At 35.9% G+C, this 23,761-nt stretch overlaps 1 protein-coding gene across 1 annotated transcript in view; it reads right to left on the reverse strand.

Moving 5' to 3' along the window:
• LOC142341816 (uncharacterized) overlaps positions 1-23,761 on the reverse strand; it is a 127,961-nt gene that overhangs the window by 71,228 nt on the left and 32,972 nt on the right. Inside the window, exons 7-9 of the mRNA XM_075393059.1 lie at positions 20,977-21,037; positions 10,641-10,776; positions 7,684-7,907 (exon numbers count right to left, since the gene is read on the reverse strand). Of these exons, the coding sequence (XP_075249174.1) occupies positions 7,684-7,907; positions 10,641-10,776; positions 20,977-21,037 (421 nt within the window). The remainder of the gene's footprint in view (positions 1-7,683; positions 7,908-10,640; positions 10,777-20,976; positions 21,038-23,761) is intronic.

Consider the following 23,761-nt stretch of genomic DNA (forward strand, 5'->3'; position numbering starts at 1 on the left):
TCCAAAAATGAAGAAATTAATAGAAAAAACGCCAAACATTAACTAAAAAAATCAAGAAATATGTTCCAATTTCGCATTTGAAACGCATTTTAAGGCTATGCAAAATACTGTGCTATCAATTTCCGGGGTTTACATTTCAACATAGCATCGATTAAAAATTATTTCTACAAAAAACCAAATTACAAGCAAAAAACTAGGCCACTTAGACGAAAAAACGGCTAAAAACGGTTATCTATATGTGCCATTCAGTCAAAAACTACTTTTCAATGTCAAAAAGTCATTCACTAAACGCAGCGCATGATCAAAAAGCTTCTTTCGCTCAGAAAAAATTAGTTCACACTGCAATTTTACTCGCTTTTAGGTCAAAACATCGTCTGAACGAATAGTACTTCCGGTAAAAAAAAAAACATAGCAGGACAAGTCCTGACGTACAATTCAAAGAATTTTCATTGACTAAACAGAAAAACTAGACCTAGAATGGACTATGAGTGAATTGAGAAAACCATTTTTAAAAAATCAGATCAAAAAATAAGAAAAAAAACAAAAAATCAATGTCAAAATGCCGCATGTGAACAAAAAAACCAATAGCGAGAAATGAAAATTTAATTCAAACAAAAAACTGGGCCTAGAATGAGCTGTGAATGGATTGGGAAAACCATTTAGAAAAAAATCCGATCCAAAAAATCGAAAAAACAGTAAAAATCAGAGTGAAATTGCCGCATGTGAACAAAAAACCACTACCGAGAAACAGAATTTTTGTTCAAACACCATTTTCGCACTCTACTTTAAAATTAGAGCGAAAAAAATTCACGTCGCAAAACCACTCGCTTTTTCGCTCCATTTCCTGTTTCGGCGTGACCAAAATCACTACTCCAATTTGACTTCAAAAATCATGAAAATGTGTGAACAGATCTTAAAAAAAAGACAGCGCCCCAATACAATTCAAATTCTTTGAATTAAAAACCTTAAGAAAACCAATACTCCTCTTCGAGTCGCAAAAAAAACCAAGAGCACCGCAATATAGCTTCGCTCAGCTTACAGCTTCGCAGCTATAAAAACACCTTTGATCCCTTTACTACTCCAGCATGATTAAAATCACAACACTAATGTGGCTTCTCATGGACGTGAAAAAGTCGAAAAGTGAATAGATCTCAAAAAAAGTGTGATGAAGAGCGCAGCAATACTTTGGATTGCAAAAAAAATCAAAGGGAGACCAATAATAGTCGGGCATTTATAACTGTTTTAGCTAATTCAGAAAAGTTTTTGGCTGTTACAAAAAATTTTTCAATGAACTGTTCAAAAGGCCGTCGAACTGATGGAATCGAAGGTAAATATTACGTCTTAGGTGGGTTCATAAGTTAAGGAATATTGGTTCAACGTAGAACAAGAATTGACGAAAAATACGTCGCACTGGAAAGCCAACAACAACTCCTTTGAGACTAAGCAACAACACCACATGAAATGCAGTAAAAACGGGTACACCCAAAAAATCCACTGAAGTTCAAAAAATTGTTAAAACTTACGCTACGAAATCAAGTCATTAAATAGATTCAATTATTACTCATAAGCAACGGATGATAATTGCAATCATTGATACAAGTTATATAACATCTCAGAATTCTTATTATATTTGTCTGAAAAACAATTTAGGTCAAAGTCATAGGAAGAATTTGCTATTAACTGAAACTAAACTAACATTCCAATTATTTAAGCCTCATTAGCAAGCAATGATTGATCTCATGATTAACCAGGTAGTGATATGGCGTAATTTGCAAAATCAACAAAAGGCACACGAAAAACTCAAAAGCTCGTTCAGAGTTTTAGGAACAAATAGTGTCGACGTCATGAAGGACACTAGCTATGAAATCAAAATAATAAATAGATTCATTTATGCTTCATTATCAAACGATGAGAACTGCCATTGATGGGAATAAGTGATAAGGGGGCCAAGTAGCAAAAAACTACAATTTAAAATGCAGCAGTACAAGTCCTGAACTGCAAACCCAAGAAGTTTCAATGACAAAACAAAAAACGAGAGCTATAAAATGACTATGAATTGATTCGGAAAAGCATGAAAAAATATTTGTCCAAACACCATTTTCTCATTTTACTTTCAAATTGAAGTTAAAAAATTTTACACAGCAAAACCACTTGCATTTTCATGTTTTGGTGTAACCAAATTCATCACTTTAAGCTTCGGAAACGACTCTAAGACCAGTCTTTATCAAAAACTTAGCATTTCAAATATTTATCATCTACTAGACCAACTGAAAAAAACCAGAAACAGCTGTTGTAGCTCAAATAGAATTACAAAATAAGATATAATTGCTATCTATTATTGTCATAGAAAACAACAATGAAGAATAGAAAAAATTAAATAATTTATTATATAAAACATAAAAAGCTTTCTCTCGTGCAATTGAAAAAACTTGTTGCGCGCATAGTGTGGAACCATTTGGTACTCTCAAATGCGCATGAGCAAAAGCTGTACAATTATTTTCCAAAGCCGGCAGATTGCCGGAAAATAGACGCCGTTGACGAGCTTGAAGCCCATCGGGATTGGAATAGAAAAAAAAGAGAAAAATTGACCGATTTGTTTTTTTTCAGTGTCAAAAAGTGTTCTAATTTGGCCTACAGTTGATTCTAGAAGTAAGTAAACTCAGCTTCTAAACCGAAAGCTAATAAACTTAATACCAACGTCAGCTAGCAAACACTCTAAAGAATTTTGATAACCTAATTCTCAAGGACTTAATGACCCGGCTTTATCGGTTTAACCCGTCTGTTTTGATTTTGATCTTTTGACTTTGAAGGTATTCGCCACATTGCCTAAATGAATGCATCAAAGAACTGCAAATCCATTCAGTTGAAACAGTGAGTGAAGTAAGTGAAGTCAAACGTGAAAATTGTGACCTATGTAAGACGAAAAACGTGATCAAAAGGTTAAGCATATTCAAAAAAGGAGAGTGCCTATAAAAAAGCCGTTGAGAGGCTAACGGTTGCTATTAACAGTTGAAACAAAACAATGGATCAGAAATCGCTCAAAAATCATCAGAAGGCGTTAAAATTCTAAACATCTCTCAATTAGTTTAAAACTCAAAAACTCTCAATTAGGTTAAAAAATTATCAAAACATACCAAGCAGATTGCCGGAAAATTGCCACTATTGATTGACAAAACAGAAACGAACGTCGGGCGAATTGCTCTCAAACGACCGGCCAGCGGTTGGCTTCATCAGTAGCTAGGCACAGTTTAGTGAGGCTAGCTTTAGCTTTATTGAAGGGGCATGAACGCAGCGGGGGGGGGGGGGGGGGGGGCGTAAGCGCCAGGGGCTGATGGGGGTGGCATCAGTGGGAGGGGGGCAACAGTGGCGGGGAGTCAATCTCTAAGGACTGCCCTTCGTACCATAAGTATAAGTCTCCAAAACAGATCTGTGAATCGCAAACTTGAAGACTGGTGAACTGAAAGGCTCGAAGAGCACTTAATTCCCGCTGGGCGCTACCTGTTTATCCCGTTTCTGAGGACGAAAATTCAAAAACGTCAGACGAAAAATCTTTCAAGCGAAAAATCGCATAAAAACCCGACAGGACTAATATAATTGCTACATACTTCATTTGAGAGCAATAAAAAATGGAAACAGTGATGTAAGGAAATTTTTGAAAAAGTGCGAACTACTATCATTTCATTTTGTCGTTAGACATACTCCTGTTACTTAATGAGAGGATACAGTGGCCAGTATCAATGCCAAAAAGCATTAGAAATGGCAACTGAAACTTATAAAAACAAAGTTTAAGTAGCAGGAATCTAAATTTGGGCTTTATGGCTTTATCCTGTTTCTATTTTGATATCTTTTTTTAATACAGAGTTTCTCTCGCTTAGAAAAAATTCTGCTGATTTTTTCGATAGAGAATTAAATACGGATAAATGATACTGCTTCAAAAGCATTTTGAGTAGAATGAGCGAAGAAGGAAGCTGGCATAGAGAAGCAAAAGATTTCAAGCAAAACGTTGAAAAAGCGACAAAACGAGGCAAAGCAAAACACCTTTTTGTTCGACGAAGTGAAACAAATAGAGCGCAATGGTAGCCCGCAGAGAAGATGAGGCCGGCTATTTAACACGATTGACTACGAAAGAATTGCTCTTAAAAGACTATTGGGAAATCGTTACTTCAGTCGGGGAAAGTAACTAAACTCACTAAGGTGGGTTCAAAAGACGTCATTGGAGGTATTTATATAGCATTATGAACATAGCCGGCAGATGGCCGGAAAATAGCCGCTGTTGACGCGCTTAATGCACATCGTGATTGAAAAAGAAAACATAGCTGGCAGATTGCCAGAAAATAGCCACAATAGCTTCGTAGATCCGCAGTCTCAAAAATAGTAACAAATAGACCAAAAAAAGATTTTAGATGGTGAGACGTTACATTTTGATTATGAACATGTTTAATTTATTGCCACTTCTGTTAGCTGCTCTCAAATAACCTCCATTGAGTGACACACACTCATTTGACCTTATCTCCTTGAATTAAAGTTGAAATCAATTTTAAAGTAGTCATTTTTGAGAGTGATGTAAGTCAAGTGTGACCAAAAGCTTAATCAATCAAATGAACAAAAAATATCTCCACTAAGAGAAAAAAAATGAGGTCACGAACGCAGTTCAGTTGAAATTGCATGAACGAATGAAACAAACATAAACCGACAAATGTCGGAAGAATTGCTCTTGAACGACATGCGAGGCAATTTAATTCAGGGGCTGTATCCTAGATCAAATTATGGGTGCAAAAAATTTTTCCCTGCCGGGATTCGAACCACTGCCCTCCCAATCCACAGCCACAAATACTGCGCTACAGATCACATACCTCACATATTCTGCAATCGAATTTATATTAGCTTTACTTCAGAGCAATAGAGATCACTCAAAAATGAAGAACGAAAGCGTGAAAAAGTCACTTGAGAAGTCAAAGAATGTTCTAGAAGAAAAGCGCAAAACTGTCAAGCAAAAAATTTGCATAAAAAAGACACACACGTTTACAATAATTGCTATGAACTGCGTTCAAGAGCAATTAGAAGCATATTGTGTTGTCATATGGACGTAAAAATATTGACGACGAAAAAAACCAAGAGAAGGCCAATAGCCAATAATACCCCCAGCTATTGAGGTGCGGCTATAAAAAAGAAGAGAGAGAAATTTCCAAATTTTCCTGACCGAAAAAGTGTTCCATTTTGGCGTGCAGTTTCAATTAGGTTCTAAAACTACAGTTAATTCAGGTTCTAAACTGAAAGCTAATAAGAAACCTAAACTGAAAGCTAAACTGAAACCATTGTCAGCTAGCACGCCCTCCAATAAACTTTGATGACCTAATGCTAAATGACTTAATGACCGGGCTTCATCGGTTTATCCCGTTTCTTTTGATTTTGCTCTTTTAACTTTGACAGTATTCTCCAAATTGCGTAACTCAATGTATGAAAGGATTCAAAATCCATTCAGTTGAAACCGTGAGTGAGGTAGGTCAGAAGTCAATCGTGAAAATTGTGACTTAAGACGAAAAACGTGATCAAAATGTAAAGCGAAATTTAAAAAACGAGGGCGCCTAAACAATAGCCGTTGAAAGGCTGACGGCGGCTATTAAACACTAAAAAAATCAAGAAGATTACACTAGCAATTTTTCGCACTTTTCTCTTGAATTTTAGTAGTCTGCTGCCGCCACTTGAGTTTAGCTGCTGGCACCTGCGAATGAGATCAAATTCAAATCACGCAAAACAAAAATCAGGGGCGTAAAAGTCAATCGAAAAATCCAAAGGGGTCAAGCAAAAAGACCAACAAATTTACAAAAATTACTTCTAACTTCGTTCGAGAGCAAATGAACGCTTTTATACGCTTTCAAAACAGCCCTAATGTTGTATCCAGAGCCCATTGAATGTAATTAAGATACCCAAGTTGAATAAAAAGGCTGCTCGAAAAAACCACGCGTGGAAAAAAATTCTCTCGCTTAGAGAAAGTTATTTCACACTCCAATTTCTCGCTCTCTCAAAACAACGGCATGAACAAAAACCATTCTATTTTAGCTCCTCTCAAATTTTGATCAACACTCGAACCACTCCAAATTTTTTCAAGCGTTTCATTTCCTGCTTCCAAATTCCCTCCTATAAAATTGATGAATAAAAAAAGACTTCACAATACTCTTCCTCGATTCGAAAAAAATAGCGCTCAATTTGGAATTGTAAAAAAGAGCTCCTAGTAATAGCCGTGTAGAGGCACAACGCTGCTATCAATAAAGAATCTTATATCGGGTTAAGCAAATCATTTACGATAAAGCCAGGAGCATCACATATAACGCCACGGAAATAAAAGCAGCCGAAGAGCTCTATAAGAACGTGAACAAGACTGCTCTTTTGGTCAAGAGCACGACTTAGGGGCGACGGCTCAGTTACGGCTTGCTTATGCGGTGAGTGGAGCCACACATTTAACATAAACGATTAACGTCGGGCGAATTGCTCTCGACGATTGGCAAGCGGTGGGCTTCAGTAGTAGCCAGCTGGGGCTTAGGGATGCATCAGATGGATGTGAGCGGGAGTCAAGCGATGGGGCAGGGGTAGGGTTGCGGGAGAGCTGGACGGATGGGGGGTAAATCGCCGGCTTGCAGGAGGGCGGACGTGGGGGGAGGGGGTTGACCGTGGGGGTCAAGCTTTTAAGTCTAAGAACAGCCCTTCACACCTTAAAATTGTCGCCTCAAAAGAGTTTGCGGATTGCACACTTCGAGAGTAGTAAAGCGTAAGGCTCTAAGAGAGCTGCTCGGCCACTTAATGCCCTCCGAGCGCTACCTGTTCATCCCGTTTTTGATGACGAAAAAACATAAACCGACAAATGTCGGAAGAATGCTCTTGAACGACAGGCGAGGCAATTTTTCAGGAGATGTAGCCTAGATCAATTTTTATTTATGGGTGCAAAAAACCTTTCCCCCGCCGGGATTCGAGCCACTGACCTCCCGATCTACAACCACACGCACTAACCACTGCGCTACGAACCCTCGCCTATTCTGCAACAGATTTTATATCATCAACACGCTTTACATCGGAGCACTAGAGATCACTCGAAAATGAGGAAAGAAAGCGTGATAAAGTCCCTTGAGAGTGACTAAAGTGTGAAAGTGACGAAAGTGTGAAAAAGTCAAAGAATGTTCTAGAAGAAAAGTGCAAAATTGTGAAGCGAAAAATTTGCATAAAAAAGACACACACGTTTAAAATAATTGCTATGAACTTCGTTCAAGAGCAATTAATAAAATGATCAGGCGAAACATCGGTCATGCGAAAAAATCCCATAAAAAAGACCACAGGACTAATATAATTGCTACAAACTTCATTTGAGAGCAATTAATGACTTCAGATGATTTTTTTTAATAGCATTTAGAATAACCAATTATGATTTAAATTGAAAAACTTGAGGCGATTCCTGTGCACTATTGATTTCACTTGACTTGGTATTTTAAATAGTTACTTGCTATATTAAATTAGTTACCAATATATGGCTCTGGGAACATAATTTTCGGCTTTGCTAGTTCACTTCATTAAGATCTTACTGAGCAGTAGACTTCTACCGATAGAAGTTAGCGGATTTTCTGTCAAACAAAGTTAGTCGGAATTATATTGATCCAGTAGAAAAGACAAAATTATGTCAATGTCTAAACTTACTTGAACAAGCAAGGAAACTGCTCCTTGAAATGAGCCATAAATGAATGACAGCATTCGGCCTATTTTGAGAGAGTTGTCAATGTCAGCATTATATTTCTCACAGGCCTTGTCATCACAAGCAAAGCTCCGAATTGTCCTCACATTGCTCATACACTCCTCTGCCGTAGTATTGGCCACGCCAAGAGCATCCTGGAAGTGTTTCACTTTCCTGGCGTAAAAACGACCTGAAATCATTCTGAGGTCACCGCGAAAAATAATCTCTAATATATGGTTAAACTCATAGCTTTTGGGCACAAAGGAGATATTTTCCCGCATCACTTCCCTCGCAATAAAACATAGCCATATACATTTGGTACATTTGCTCAATCTATGTCACCCGTTGAAATCGATACCAAATCCTACTTCCACTACGCTGCACAAACAAAGATCGGAAAACGAAAGGAAATCGCAAGCAGACGGAAACATAAGCAGAAAAGGTCACATGGTATATTTCTTGTTGAGACAGTAGCACATATTACAAACTCAGCGCTGAATAGCAAAACATATATAATTTATCAACAATTTAGTCAAAGATGTTTAATACTCATTAAAAAAGAGTGAGATTAAAAGTAACGTTGAGAAAATAGTTCTTGTTGAAACAGAATTTTTGATGTACTGTTAGACGATTAAAACAAATGAATTTTTGAGGATATTAGAAGTGGGTGTCCGTGGGTGGGGCTCAAACCCCCTCGTGTGGATGTTAAGTGGTAATACGCACTTCACTAGTTGCCTTTTGTGATTGAAGTTATTCTGCCTCATCGTTACATTCGTCTAATTTTCAAATCGTCGAAAGATGAAAAAACGGAATCTGATTTGAGCAGGGTGGGATTCGCACCGACGCACGAACTTCTGATAATGTGATAGTGAACCGCGCTAAATTCCATGTATGATGGCACATATTTTCAGCTTTTCATTCGAATAACTTAAAAACTTGGTTCGAAGCAATTAAAGCACAGACATAATTTTCCGTCCCTCCAATAAAATGATCATGTTTCGGAGTGTTATTAGAAGAGGAAGAAAAACCTTGTTTTTCACTTCATAACATAAGGGTAACAAAATTTAGAAGTATTTAAATAAAAGTCACACATTGTTTTTGACTTGAAAGAGATAAGAGTAAGTGTTTAAATAGAAGTGGTATCAGACCTGAGCCATAAAAGCACTGAAACCCAACCGCGCGTAGCAAAGAACTAGATTTATTTTAATGACCCAAAAGAGTCGTTCTTTTTCTTTTCAATTCAGTAGAGTACCGAGAAAGAACGTGGTCGCAAGACTTGGTCTTCGTTATGTTTAGAACATATTGTAAGAATTGTATCAACAAAGAAGCCAAAGAAAAGTGACTAGCAAGGCTTTGAAGTGAAAGCAGCTAGATTCACTGATTGTGTTCGCGCTTTTAACAACTGGGCCATTCTGTTTAGATTCGAACTTAACAGATATGTTGATAAGCCTTGAAGAAAAAATTATCAAAACGAGGACTTGGCAAAAGTGGGCGTTGAACCGTAATTGTAAAAAATTGAGCATTCTCTTTGACGGTATTTAACTGTGCGGTTCTTTATCCATTTAACAGGAAAACAAAAAAACATACCCGGCATATTGCCGGAAAATAGCCGCCGTTGATTCCAATAAGCATGATTGGGATTGAACGAATAGAATATATTGAAAAAAAGATTTTTGTACAAAAATATTTTTTAAGTCCAATTTATTTTGATGGCATTTCGTAGTTGAACATACTTCTGTTTCTTAGAGAGAGGCTACAGGGGCTACTATCAACACCAATAAGCATTAGAGGTGGTAACTAAGACTTATAGGAACGACGTTCAAATAGCGGGCATCTAAAATTGGGCTTTATGGGTTTATCCCGTTTCTATTTCTGACTTCAATTTTTTATACCGACTCTGTTCATTTTGAATTGCTTTGCTTAGCAACTGATGTTCAAATTCACTTTTAGCAGAATGAGAGAAGAGAGAAACTAGCCTAGAGAAGTCAAAAAGATTTCACGCAAAATGTCGAAAAAGCGGCAAAATGGTAAAGCGAAAAAAAGTTTGACGAAGTAAAAAAAAAATACGAGCGCAATAATAGCCGGCTGAGAAGATGAGGGCGGCTATTAAACATAACCGACTAAACGTCGGAAGAATTGCTCTTGAACGACTAGTGGGAGCTCTAATCAATTGCAGCCTGCTTCAGTCGGGGGGGGGGGGGGAGCCTAAATGGGAATAAGAAGTTCTATAGTGGGCTTCAAATAACCACATTAGAGGTTAACATATACCACTATTAAGATTTAAAGTAAAAAATGACACCAGTTTCGGCGCACTTTTCATTTGACTTTTAGTATTAAATTGCCGCCAATTGAAAGCCAATTAAAAGTCAAGGGCGCAAAAGTCACTCGAAAAGTCAAAATTGTCAAGCGAAAATTTTGCATAAAAAAGACACACACGTTTACAATAATTGCTATGAACTACGTTCAAGAGCAATTAAACCATTTCTAAGATTAACTGGAAGTAATAAACTGGACAAGTGATGAGCTAAAAGTGCTACGCTTAACTGAAACATAAAAACACTGAACGAAATTGCGCAAAATTTCGCGAAATCGAAGGAAGGCGCAAATGATGATCTTAATTACGCGTAAAACAATTTGTAAACAGATGAAATTTGCTTTCTTGTTGTGTTTATTGAAATGAAGCTGTAGGTTTCAATTTCCCATTATGTTCCCCTCCCTAGCTTAGTGGTCAGATAACCTACACCCCCCTCCAAATCATGTTAAATACACCTTAATGAGGTAATGGGGGGATATAATGCGAAAAACCCCATCTTTTTATTTAGATGTTGATTCGGTCTCAACCCACTTGGAATTATGGTTTTAGTTAGCGTCTAGTCTTTTTGCGGAAAAGGAAAACTGTCTGATGCCAAGAAGTCCAACTTACCATACTGCGCAGCGCCAACAGCCACAAGAGGCACAACAGACAGAAGGACTCCGCTTAAAGGGGCAGAGAGCCACAACATCACTGCCACCGAGGCCACTATCTGTATCGAGTATCGCAAAACCATCGAGACATTCGTCTGAAATTTAAAAAACCTTAATAAGAGTTCAACTATCGTTAGACAGTAAGTTTTGAATATACACTTAAAGACCTCGTAAGTTCACGTTTATGAAGCCCAACTATCTCGTCTGATTGTTGATTTTCATATCAATCGGAAGAATTGCTCTCGAACGATTAGTCGGAGTTCAAATCTATTGAAGCCTGCTTCAGTCGGAGGGGGGACTAAATTCACTAAGTTTCAAAATGACGTCAATAGAGTTTCTTATACAACACTTTGACCGTTTATAAAAAATTAAAGTATAAAGAACCACCAATTTCGGCGAATCATCAATTTTAATAGCGAGCTGCCGCAACTTGAATTCAGCTGCTGACATTTGTAAATGAGAGCGAAATTTAAATAACGCAAAACGAAGGAGTCCTGGGCATAAAAGTCACTCGAAAAGTCAAAACTCTCAAGCAAAAATTTGTCACAAAAAAAAGACCAACACGCTTAAAATAATTGCTTCGAACTTCATTCGAGAGCTATTAAAAACATAATAATGAAGTTGAGCATTTTTCGGGAGATTTAATTTAGCATTGATTACATACACTAGTTAAAATAAAATAGCAAAAAATAGCTATTCGCCCATTCATTTAAAATAACGAACACTTGGAAATCCGGAGAAAATTGCTGTCTGAGCTATTACTTTTTTGTCAATGAGTGTATTCCATACATTTATGATTTCGGCGGCCAAAACGCCGCCTGGACATATACATAGCACTCAGGGTAAAAAACAATGTTCGAAGAAAACGGTCAGACGAAAAACACCGTTTTTAAAAATTGCATCGAAATTTATTCAAGAGCATAAAAAACATACCGGTAAATTGCCGGAAAATAGCCGCCATTGATTCCCATAACATCGATTGGGATTGAAGGAACAGAAAAACAAAGAAAAACTGATTGTTGTAGAAAAACATTTTGAAAGTGCGAAGTATGTTGATTGGATTTTGTAGTTAGACAAACTCCTGTTTCTTAATGAGAGGATGCAGGGCTAGCATCAATGCTAAAACCCATTGGAGATGTGAACAAAGAACGATGTTCAAATAGGGGTCACCTAAAATTCGGCTTTATGAGTTTATGCTGTTTCAATTTTGTTTTTCGATACTAATTTTTCACTTTAGATTGCATTGCTGAGCAACTGATGTTTGAAAACAATTTGAGTAGAATGAGAGAAGAGTGAAATTAGCCTAGAGCAGTCAAAAAGATTTCACTCAAAATGTTGAACAAGCTGTGAACTCAGGTAAAGTGAAAAAAATTCTTGTTCCACCAAGTAAAAAAAAACATAGCGGGACAAGACCGAAACAATTCGAAGACCTTTTATTGACTAAAAAAACTAGACCAAGAATGGCCTATGAATGGATCGGAAAAATCATGTAAAAAAATAAAATTCAAAGAATTGCGCATGTGCACAAAAACAACTACCGAGAAGGCGAGTTTTTGTTTCAACGCCGATTTTTCACTCCACTTTAAAATTAGAGCAAAAAAATACACGCCGCAAAACCATTAGCTTTTTCACTCCACTTCCCGTTTCGGTGCCGCTAAAATCCTAGCCTCAATTTGACTTAACAATCATGAAAATAAGTGCACCGATCTAAAAAAAACAAAGCCGGAAGACAACGAGATCGGCCCGGAGGGAAATTTTACTTACACCACAACCAACAACTAACTGATCAAATTATTATTTTCAATGTCCAATTCTCTTAGAAACAATAAACAGAGGAAACAAATTATCAGGTCAGGCAACTGTTAAAGACAGCGCCCCAATACAATTCAAATTCTTGGCGGGTTTTCTGAGGGCGGCCATTAAAAAACGAACGAAGACTTTCTATCGAGTCCAGGATACTAAACATAAACCGACTACCGTCGGATAGAATTGATGAGTTGGCTATCTTCAAAGTGGTGTGGGCATCTAAACTACAAAATTCCTAATGCGTTAACGTTGAATTTAGGGATAAACATCAGAGTTTAGTGGGAGACGATAGAGTGAGGGTAGAGGAGGCGGTCCAAAACTCACAATAAGAATTACTTTTTGCACAACGAATTTATGTATAATGACAAGTTCGTTGAAAAGCATACTTCGCTTAGCAAGGCTCTAAGAGAACTAATGGGCAACTTTTTACCTTCGGGTTTAATCAGTTTAGCTGTTCTGTTCTCAAAACGAAAGTCACAAAATTTGCCGGTCAGAAAAAAGGCGTCAGACGAAGCACCGATAGTTTATTTCGCTTTTCGATACTGATTCTGTTCACTTTAGATTGCTTTGCTGAGCAACTGCTGTTTGAAAGAACTTCAAGCAGAATGAGAGAAAAGTTAGCCTAGAGAAGTTGAAAAGATTTCGCGCAAAATGTTAACAAGCTGTGAAATAACAAGGTAAAGCAAGAAAAATGTTAACAAGGTAAAGCAAGAAAAATTTTAGTTCGACGAAGAACAAAATATTTAGCAGAAAAAAGCCTGAAACAATTCAAAGAAGTTTTATTGACTAAACAAAAAGCTAGACCAACAATCGCCTATGAATGAATCGGGAAAACTATTTAAAAGTCAAACACAAAAAATCGAAAAAACGGTAAAAATCGATGACAAAATGACGCATGTGAACAAAAAAAACACTATCGAGAAAGCAGATTATTGCTCCAACTCAGATTTCTCACTCTACTTTAAAATCAGACCAAAAATATTTAACGCCACAAAACTACTCGCTTTTTCGCTCCACTTCCTGTTTCGGCGTGACCAAAAAATCATCACTTCAATCTGACTTCAAAAATCATGAAAATGTGTGAACAGATCTTAAAAAAACATAGCAGGTGAAGTCTTGAAATACAATCCAAAGAATTGAATGAAAAACTACTGCATCTGACCACCAGAGCAATTGAACAATGGCAGGTAAAAAGTCAAACAGTCCCAAAATTGGAGAACTAAAACAACAGAACAAACTAACGAAAAAGATAACTGCTAACCCCTGAAGCTTTTACCCTCTAGATCGAACTTCATCCACTTAAATATACCCATTAATCCATTTACAAACCTATAAAAGGGGTTAAACGGCTAATTAAGATAGAAAACTGGAGAAATGCTAAACAAATTAAAAATTAAATATTCAAAGTTCATCAATTTCGCGTTGCTAATGATCAGAAGAATTTTTTCCTGTCGCTCCTCGAATCTTCCTCGAAAATGCAGTTACCAATGAAGAAAAACAACAAATAGTAATCAAAATGGAAGACAAACAAACTGCTAGAATAAATAATTTAAACCACCAAATTCCCGAAATGCTATAAAAAATTGAATACAAAAACTTCTAAAGCTTAAAACCAGTAAAAAAAGTAAAAATTGATAAAATTAGCACCAGAAGTGTAAAACACATCTAGATGGACAAAATTGCTTGCAAACACACTGTTACCAGTTTATATAATTGAGATGAACACCTTTGCTTCAAAAAATGCTTTCAAAAAACCGCACGTGATAAAATTTGCTCGCTTAGTGATAATTTTTTACACCTACATTTCTCTCGATTTAAAAAAAGCGACATGAACAGAAAACCACTCTCTCTTCTCTCTGATCGTCGGCAATTTGACCTAAACACTGTTTTCATGCGTTTCATTTCCTGTTTCAAATACAATTAGCCGGAAGAATTCCGGAAAGGACTCAAAGTAGAAAATTGACCGTCCTTTCAGACCAAATGCACTTTCTAAATCGTTGTACTACACATTTTGAAACAATAACAGCAAAAACCAAGAGAAAAGTAACTGACAAAAACTGATAAAGCATCACATAAAATTTACCCAAGAAGCTACTCCATAAAATAAAAACTAGGTCTTAAAAAAAGAGAAAAAAATTGTAAAACAGGAAATCTCCAAACATAGCCGGCAGATTGCCGGAAAATAGCTGCAGACGCTTGTGGCCTTGCATGAACTGAAACAAATAAAGAAAACATTACCGACTAACGTCGGGCGAATTGCTCTCAAACGACCGGCGAGCGGTTGGCTTTGTCAGTAGCTAGCCACAGTTTAGTGAGGCTAGCTTAAGCTTGATTCGACTCTGCATCTGCATAAAAAACTGATATTTGAAAAAAACTGCAAAATATTGCAAATTTATTTAAAAAAGGCTTCAAGATTCTGCAGTGAAAATAATCAAAACTATTTCATCTCTGGATTTATGTCAAGTAACTCATCTGCTTGACTTGAAAAGCTTCGTTGGCCAGTAATAATCGTAGGACAAAAAATTATTCAAAAATTTTGAAAATAGCAAACTTACCAAAATCTTGCTGAAATTCAATAAATTAAAATCTTTAAAACGATTTCATTGTCTCAAGAGATAAATCCCGTATCCCTATTTCATGCTTTAAATAGTTTCACTGGCTCATAAAGAACCACAAACTGGGAACATAATAATTTTCCGAAAATTTGACCAAAATAAAATTGCTAGAAAATTAGTCAAGCTGGAGTCATTAAAATATTGATAATCATCCCATTAACTCTAGAAACTATGCGACAGCCTATCATCAAATCTTGGAGGAGAACTAGGACCCTGGTGCCGGAAAAATGAGAAAAAATTCAAAAGATTAAAAAAACTTGAGTAAATTTCAAATATTTTTTTAAAAATTGTTGATATTAAAATCTTGAAAAACATTCAATTACATCTAGAAGCTATGCAGCAAAAATCAAACGCTCGAGGAGGTTCACTGGCCCTTCAGGTTGGAAAAACCTAAAAAATGACAAATTTTCAAAAAACTTGAAAAAATTGCAGATTTTGTCAAAAAAAATTGGTAAAATTCGTGATGGTAAAATGTTGAAAAACCATTCCATTAACACTAGAAACTATGCAGTAACCTATTATCAAACCCTGGTGGAGGTTGGGTGGCCCTTGAGGTTGGAGAAACCTAAAAATGACAAAATAATTTTAAAAAATCGAAAATTGCAAGTTTCATAAAAAAAAATTGCTAAAATTCGTGATGTTAAAATGTTGAAAACCCTTCTACTACCTCTAGAAGCTATGCAGTAAACTATTATAAACCTGCAGGAGGTTAGTTGGTCCTTGACGTTGGAGAAACCTAAGAACTGAAAAAAATTTCAAATTGAAAAAAAAATTGCAAGTTTTATCAAAATTTTGATAAAATTTGTAATAAAAATGATGAAAACCATTCCATGCCCAATTAAAATTTTTAATACCTTATTATCAAACGCTAAAGGAGACTTTATGGCTCCTGGCTCTCGGAAGACTTAGATAATGACAATAAATTTTGTAAATTTGAAAAAAATTGCAAGTTTCATCAAAAAATTGCCGAAGTTCGTAATGTTAAAACGCTGAATACCATTCTATTAACACTAGAAGCAATGCAGTAACCTATTACCAAACCCTAAAGGACGTTCGCTGGCTCTTGAGACCGGAAAAATTTTAAAAGACAAAAAATTTCAAAAAAGATGAAAAAATGCAAGTTTTATCAAAAAAATTGCTTAAATTTGTCATATTAAAAATTTGAAAGCTATTACATGGCAAATAAAACTTTTTCAGTAAGTTATTATCAAACCCCTAAGAAAATTTTCTGCCCCTTGCGTCCGGAAAGACAATTGCACTACCATTAGAAACTATGCAGTAACCTATTATAAAACCCTAGAGGAGGTTCCTTGACACCCAGGGCTGAAAGAACTCAAAAACTGACAAAATTTTTCAAGAAGCTTGAAAAAACTGTGAATATTAGTATAAATCTGCGGGCTTTTAGCGATCGGTTGTTCATCAGTAGCCACCGGGGGGTGCACTGGGGGCTGGAGGGGAGGGATGGGGGGGGGTTGGGCAACAGTGGTGTGGGGGCAACAGCACCGGTGAGGGGGGTGGCGGCAATAGTGTGGGGCGTCAACAGTGGGGTTGGGGGTGTCTTCAACCTCTAAGAACCGCCCTTCACACCATAAGTATACCATAAGTATACCATAAGTCTCCAAAACAGTTTAAGCTGAACGGCTCTAAGAGCACTTAGTGCCCGCTGGGCGCTACCTGTTTATCCCGTTTTTGAGGACGAAAAGTCAAAAGCGTCAGACGAAAAATCCGTCAAGCGAAAAATCGCATAAAAAAAGACCGACAGGACTAATATAATTGCTACAAACTTCGTTTGAGAGCAATTAATCAGATAGACAGATCAACCACCAGTCCTTTAATAGACCACTAGACTTTTTGGGTTAGATTCGGACTGTCAATTTTATGACACATACGTTCCATAGGGAAAAAGACATAAGAGCTTTTTCAAAATTGATATTCAAAATTAAAAACTCAAGATTAATACTCAAGAATCAGGGCAGATAAGTTTGGCACTAATTAGATGCACATTATTGATCTTTAACTAATAAATAATCATAAAAAATTCCATAAGTGAGTTCAGAAGTCATTTTAATGAGTGAGGTAAGTGACGCAATTTACCTAAAAGCAGAAATGACGTCACGAACACACATTTTAACTGTAAAGCAGTAGAAGTCGCTAAAGTCATTGAAAAAGTCAATTCCAAGAAGTCAGGTCGTAAGAATCATCGATGGAGACGACGAATTAAAAAACATGAAATACAATCGAAGGAATTGAATGAAAAACAGACCTTATGTACCTGACCAGCAGATCAATGGAACAATCCCAGCCAAAAAGACGAAATCTCGAAAGCTGAGAAACTAAAAGAATCAAACTAAACAAAAAAAACAATTATTTCTAAAACTCTTGAAGCTTTTAACTTGAAGGCCATTTATGACACAATGCAATATAGTCATTAAGACGCGCAAAAGACTTAAAAGAGATTAATTTGACACTAAAGGTAGATAATCTCGAAAAAAATTGCAAATGCTTTAAAACGAAATGTGAAAAATGCTTCAAATAAAAAGGAAAAATTTTTAGAAAATGTGTCTGGAAAAATATTCAAATTCATTTTTTCTCTGTGGAGTTCTGTCTTGTAACTCATCTGCACCATTTAAAAAGTTTCGTTGGCCAATAAATATAGTTAAGCTCAAAAAATACAAATAAAATCAAAAAATTTGAAAACAATCAAAAAAATTTTAAATTGCAAGCTTTATTTAAAAAATTACTTATATTTGCAATCTAAAAAAAACAGAAAACTATTTTGTTGCCACTAGAAACTCTGCAATAACATACTAGCAAACTCAATAGCAGCAAACCCGTGGCCACTGAGGAAAAAGACTAAAATTCCAGGAAGTCAAAGAAAAAGAACAATTTGAAAATCGCTAAAATTTGTAATATTAAAATCTTGAACACAAATTCCCCATTACCACTAGAAACTATGAAGTAACATATTACCAAAACCTAAAGGAAATGTTTTGGCTGTTCAGGTTAAAAAAACTAAAAATTGACAAAAAATTTGAAGAAATTGGCTTATGCCATGGGCAATAGAAATTTTGCAGTAAACTATTAGCAAATCCTAGACAAGATTTCTTTCCCCCTGGAGCTGGAAAACTTGAATAATGACAATTAATGTCAGAAAATTGGAAAAAAACTGCAAGTTTTATCAAAAAAATTGGGAAAATTCGTGAAGTTGAAAAACATTCCATTACCACTAGAAACAAAAAAATATGCTATTATTGTGACACCAACAGCTGAAACAACAAAAATATTCAACAAACTTGAAAATTTTTTAAAAATTAGAAAAAATTACCGTGTTTGGTGTAGCAACACATATAGCTCTTAAAATGGCCATAAAAAGTAATTAAGTCTTGCAAAAGACCTTTACCAACTTTCACAAACCTCAATTTCAGACTGGTCCAACAAAAATCCGAAAAAAGACGAAAAAATTGCAACATTTTGGGCTCAAAAACTTCTGAAAATGACCTATTAACCTTGAATTACGGCCTTCTTAGTAGCTTCACCACTCTAAGAACTCGAAGAAATACTAAACGCGGCTAATGGCCTCTAATAAAACCTGATGCCCGCTGAGCTTTACCTGTTTATCCCGTTTTGAAAGCTCAAAGTTATGAAAAAAGGTGTGAAAGCATCTTATAAAAAAAAGACAGAGCACCAATACAATCCAATTCTTGGATTGTAAAAAACCACGATGCCCCCAATAATAGCCACTATCGCTTCGCGGCTATTAATAAAATGATAACAAATGAGAGAGAATCTAACTGAAATAGTTTACACAGATAAACCGAGGAAGGGAACGACGAAGGACAAAATCAACAAAATAATTGAGAAATTCTAACAAATTCTAAAAGAAAACGCTGAAAAGAAAATACCCAACTAATGTTTGGAGGTTCAATTCATCTACTCCTATATCAGTCTCAGATATGCGCCACATAAATGGTAAAAAAAATTAAAATGCAAAGAACAAAGAATCCGAAGAAAGGAAAATTTGAAAAATTCATTTCAGAGAAAAGTGCCTTGTCAGGTTTTAAATACTCCTCTTCGATTCATAAAAAGAAAGCACACCAATACAATTCAAATTCTTTGAATTGTAAAAAAAGTCAGAGCCCCAATACAATCCAATTCTTGGATTGAAAAACGACAGCTCCCCAATACTCTTTGAATTATAAAAAAAAATGGGAGCGATATAATTAATAGCCAGCTGAGTAGAGGAGGGCGGCTATTAAAGACACATGCGACTAAAATAATTCGAACCAATTCTCGATAAAACTCTGAAAAGCAATTTCCCAATTATTATTTGGAGGAAAGGTTCAATTTATCTCCTCCTCAATCAGTCCCCGAAGTATTAAGCAGATAAAAAAAAATTGCAAAGGACGAATAACCCGAAAATAAATAAATTTGTAAAATTCAGATCGGTGAAAAATGCGTTGTCTGGTTTTCAAGTCCCTTCCCGAATATTATTTCCACGAAAATAATCAAATCTGCTGGATCAGCAGATGATACTCGCCTACTCATTACTCGTCAAAGAATTATTAAACAGCGACTAGAAAATGAACAGAAAAAGTCTGAAAAAAATCAAAACACGTTAATTATTTCAGTGGAAACCACCACGTCTAGCATTCCAGAGAACTTTCGCAGTAGCAACACCTGTAGAAGAGCCTTTGATTAAGAATGGATGAAATAAAGTTACAGCCAAAAGCAGAAAATCAGAAATAGGCGAGAAATCTTAAAAACAAAAAATTGGCAACCAATTAATCAAAATAAGTCCTTTTTCCGTAACAAAAACAACTCAAACGTAGTACCAATCAAAAAGAAAGACAAACAAAACTGATAGAATAACTGCTTTTAACCACAAATTCCCCAAATGCTATAAAGTATTGAGGAAGGATACACAACCTGCTAGAAAATTTCAAAACCAGGAAAAATGGTAAATTTAGATGAAAATTGGACCTCAAATTGTAAAATTTACTTTAGATGGTCAAAAATGCTTGCAAACGCACTGTTACCAGTTTAAGTAATTGAGAGATACATCTTTGATTGAAAAAAGTTTAAAAAAAACCGTTCAAAATGCTGCACGTGATCAAAAAATTTTGCTCGCTAGTGATAATCTTTTCACGCCTGCTTTCTCGCTCACTCTCAAAAAAGCGCCAAAAACAGAAAACCATTATGTCTTCTCTCGTCTCCTTAGCAATTTGACCTAAACACTTTGTTTCTACGCATTTCACAAATAAACTCCAACAAAAGTACAGATCATAAAAAAGACGCTCCACCATTATTCCTCTTCGAGTCGTAAAAAGACAGCACACCAATACAATCCAAATTCTTTGAATTGTCAAAAAGGCAGAGCCTCAATACAATCCAATTCTTTAATTGTAAAAAGAGCGCCCCAATACTTCAAACTCTTTAAATTGCAAAAAAAACGATATAATAGACAGCGGAGAAGATGAGGGTGGCTATTAAGACTAAAAAAATTGCTTCGTTGGCGCGCAATTGTAAACTTCGTTGGAGGACAATTAATCATTCCTTCATTGAGAGGTATTTCATTTTCAGCCGTCGAATAAAATTGTGAAAACTTCCACAACGTTTGAAATTTGGAAGGCGAAATGTCAACCAAAATTGCTTGGCTCTGTAATAAACTGCTTATACTAATAATTCATGCTGACAGAGCTGTGAAGGTATTGAGAAATTTGTTAACATTGTGAACAACGGAAAGACAGAAACAAAACGGATAGATAATAGACAGATGTTTTAGTAATCAAAAGCCAGGAAGAACAGTACAGGTTCTTTCGCAGCCGTAATTAGAAAAAGACTGATCGCAATCTCAACTCATGGTAGTGGACTCACAGTAATGCTGGTCTGAATGACAGAAGTGTCGGAGGAGAGACGACTTGTGAGCTCACCCACCCTGAAACATTACGCTTGAGATACTTTGAAGATACGGAGAGTTCGGTTTCTGCTTTAATTGGTATCAAATCATGTTATTAGAGCTTATTACAGGCCATAAGGGATTTACCTTAAAAATTTGAAACCAATTTGACGCACTAATTGAGATCAGTTTAGATCACCAAAAACAAGAGCCAAAAACAGTCAAGTCAAAAGGAAGACAAATCTGTCAGGCGAAACAAAAAGATCAAAAAATAAATGCTGCTCAATTGGTTTGAGCGAAATTAAAAACCTCTTTTAAAATCACAACGACTTGTATTACATATTCGAAACTGCATTAACTGTTTTTACAAAAGTGATTTAAGTAGGAGTTGCCAAGCCATAAATACGACTCAAACACAAAAATGAGCAAACCATATTTCTACAGCGTTGCTGAGACGCTAAAGACCACTCTCCCAGCAATTTGTATGAAGCAATTCAATTAGTATGATCAATGTTAACAAGCTCACACATAGCTTTCAGTTTTGATATAACGGAGACGAATCTAAATTCAGATCCAATAATTATCCAATTGAAAAAATTTGGTCGTTCAAAAGCTTTTGTTTAAAAAAATCAAGTCGTGCTTTGTACTGAACATAGCCGATAGATTTCCGGAATAGCTGCGAAATAGACTTGCGGGCCGTAGAATACAGATAGAAACAGATACAGAAATGAGTGGAAAACAATATCGACACAAAAACGAAAATTCACTCCACCGACGCGCAAATGCTGTTAATGCGAGGATAAAATCAATCGGATTTAACTTTTCAGCTTTGCTGTGTAAACAATTGTAAAAACATAGCAGTCCTGAATTTAATCCAAAGAATTAAAGTTAAAGCAACCGAAGACAACAAAATTAGACTCCAATAACCAAAAAAAACGAATACCAAGACGTCCAAGAAAGTAAACAAAACAGTACAAACATCGAGAAAAAAAACAACACTTTAAAAACCGACAAAACAAATTCATTTCATTTCGTCCAAAAAAATATCGTAAGTGAAGTTATTATTCCCAATACAGCCTTATTTAAAATCTTTTACACAATGTCAGTTTATACAGCACACACACACCAACTTTGTAGAAAACCACTGCAGACAAATTGAAAAAAACAACACAAATGATATTTGGCAAAAAAGATTTTTACGAACGTCATTGAAAATACGTGGCAACAAAGTTAACAAAACACGCCACTAAAACCTGAAATTTTCAACATCTACTGCACTATCTATAGATAAAAAAGGTGAATCAACTTTGAAGAAAGCAATTGGGAACGTTAGCAACAAAAACTGGCAACAATGAAAAGTTAAAAAAAATCGAAAACAAATGGTGTCTAAGCCAATAAAAAAACATTAACTATGAACGTGAACGATTATATAGGTCCAATTATGCCTAATGGGATGGCAAATAGGACCTATCTTTAATGAGTCTAGCAGACAGGACAAAAACAATAAAAAAAGTTATAACCCAAAAAAAAAATCGAAAAATATTCGATAACAAGTCGCTATCAAAGTCATTAAGACATGGAGCGTTGAAATTAAAAAAAACAAGATAAACACAAATGCCAAATAAAAAGCCACAAAGAACTATAATTATTGAGATTAACCGATAGAACAAAAAAAAACTACAAAGGACAAAAACCCGAAAAAATTTGAATTTTTTTGTAAGCAAGTAGTGAAAACTGTTTGATGAGGAAAAAGCTGATTAAAATGATAAAAAGGGGATCCACAAGAGAGCCATCTAGACCTCTACATAATGAGAATGTGATAGGAAAAAAACAACAAAAAATGAAAAAATAGCTAATAATTGTTAGAAAAGAGTTAGTGACAATGTCATTAAAACCATGAATTTCAATTCGAAACGTAACCGACTAACGTCGGATGAATTACTCAAACTACCGGCGAGCCTTTGGCTGCGCTGGCTTTAGCTCAATTGAAGGGTAGTGAATTAAGCGCAGCGGGGGGGGGGGTAACGGTGCCCTTACGGCCTGTACATTGTGTAGGCGTGCGGATTGGGGGGGGGGGGGGGGGGGTGAGGGGAGCTGTGGGGGGGGGGGTCAATTTCTTACCACCCTTCACACCATAGTATAAATCTCAAAAACAGTTTCTTTGAATCTTGTACTTGGAGACTAGTGAGCTGAACGTCTCCAAGCGAACTTAATGCCCAATGGGCGCTACATGTTTATCCCCGTTTTAAATTACTTCGAGCATTCCCAATAGAGCTATTGCGACCTATCATGATGAGACAAAAAAAAACAAAACAAAGAAAACAGAAAAAAAACAGAACGAAAAAGTCCAAAAAAAATCATTTATTTCATAAAGATAAAAAGCGTCAAAGAGTTTGAAAACCGTTATTTGAGGGGTTAAACAATGCAACAATGCAAAACTAGAACATACCTATCGCCTTTAAAAACTTCGTAAGGAAAATAAAAGTAAAAACAGCGAAAACAGAAGTCAAATTGCCACACGCGAAAAAAATTAATCCCAAAAACCGAAAATCTGTTTAAACACAATTCTCCCGCAAGACTTTGGAAAACACTTTTCAAAAAAAGCGAAGGATTATAACTTCTCCATTTTCTCTGCGCTTAATACTCCGGCGTGACAAAAATCACCACTTCATTATGACTTCTCATTGAAAAGAATAGTTTAAAAAAGTGTGAACAGATCACGGATCTTAAAAGACACCGCACCAATACAGTTCAAATTCTTTG

The sequence above is a fragment of the Convolutriloba macropyga genome, chromosome 6 (genome assembly GCF_964194025.1).
Source record: "Convolutriloba macropyga chromosome 6, txConMacr16.3, whole genome shotgun sequence".
Lineage (NCBI taxonomy): Eukaryota > Metazoa > Xenacoelomorpha > Acoela > Convolutidae > Convolutriloba > Convolutriloba macropyga.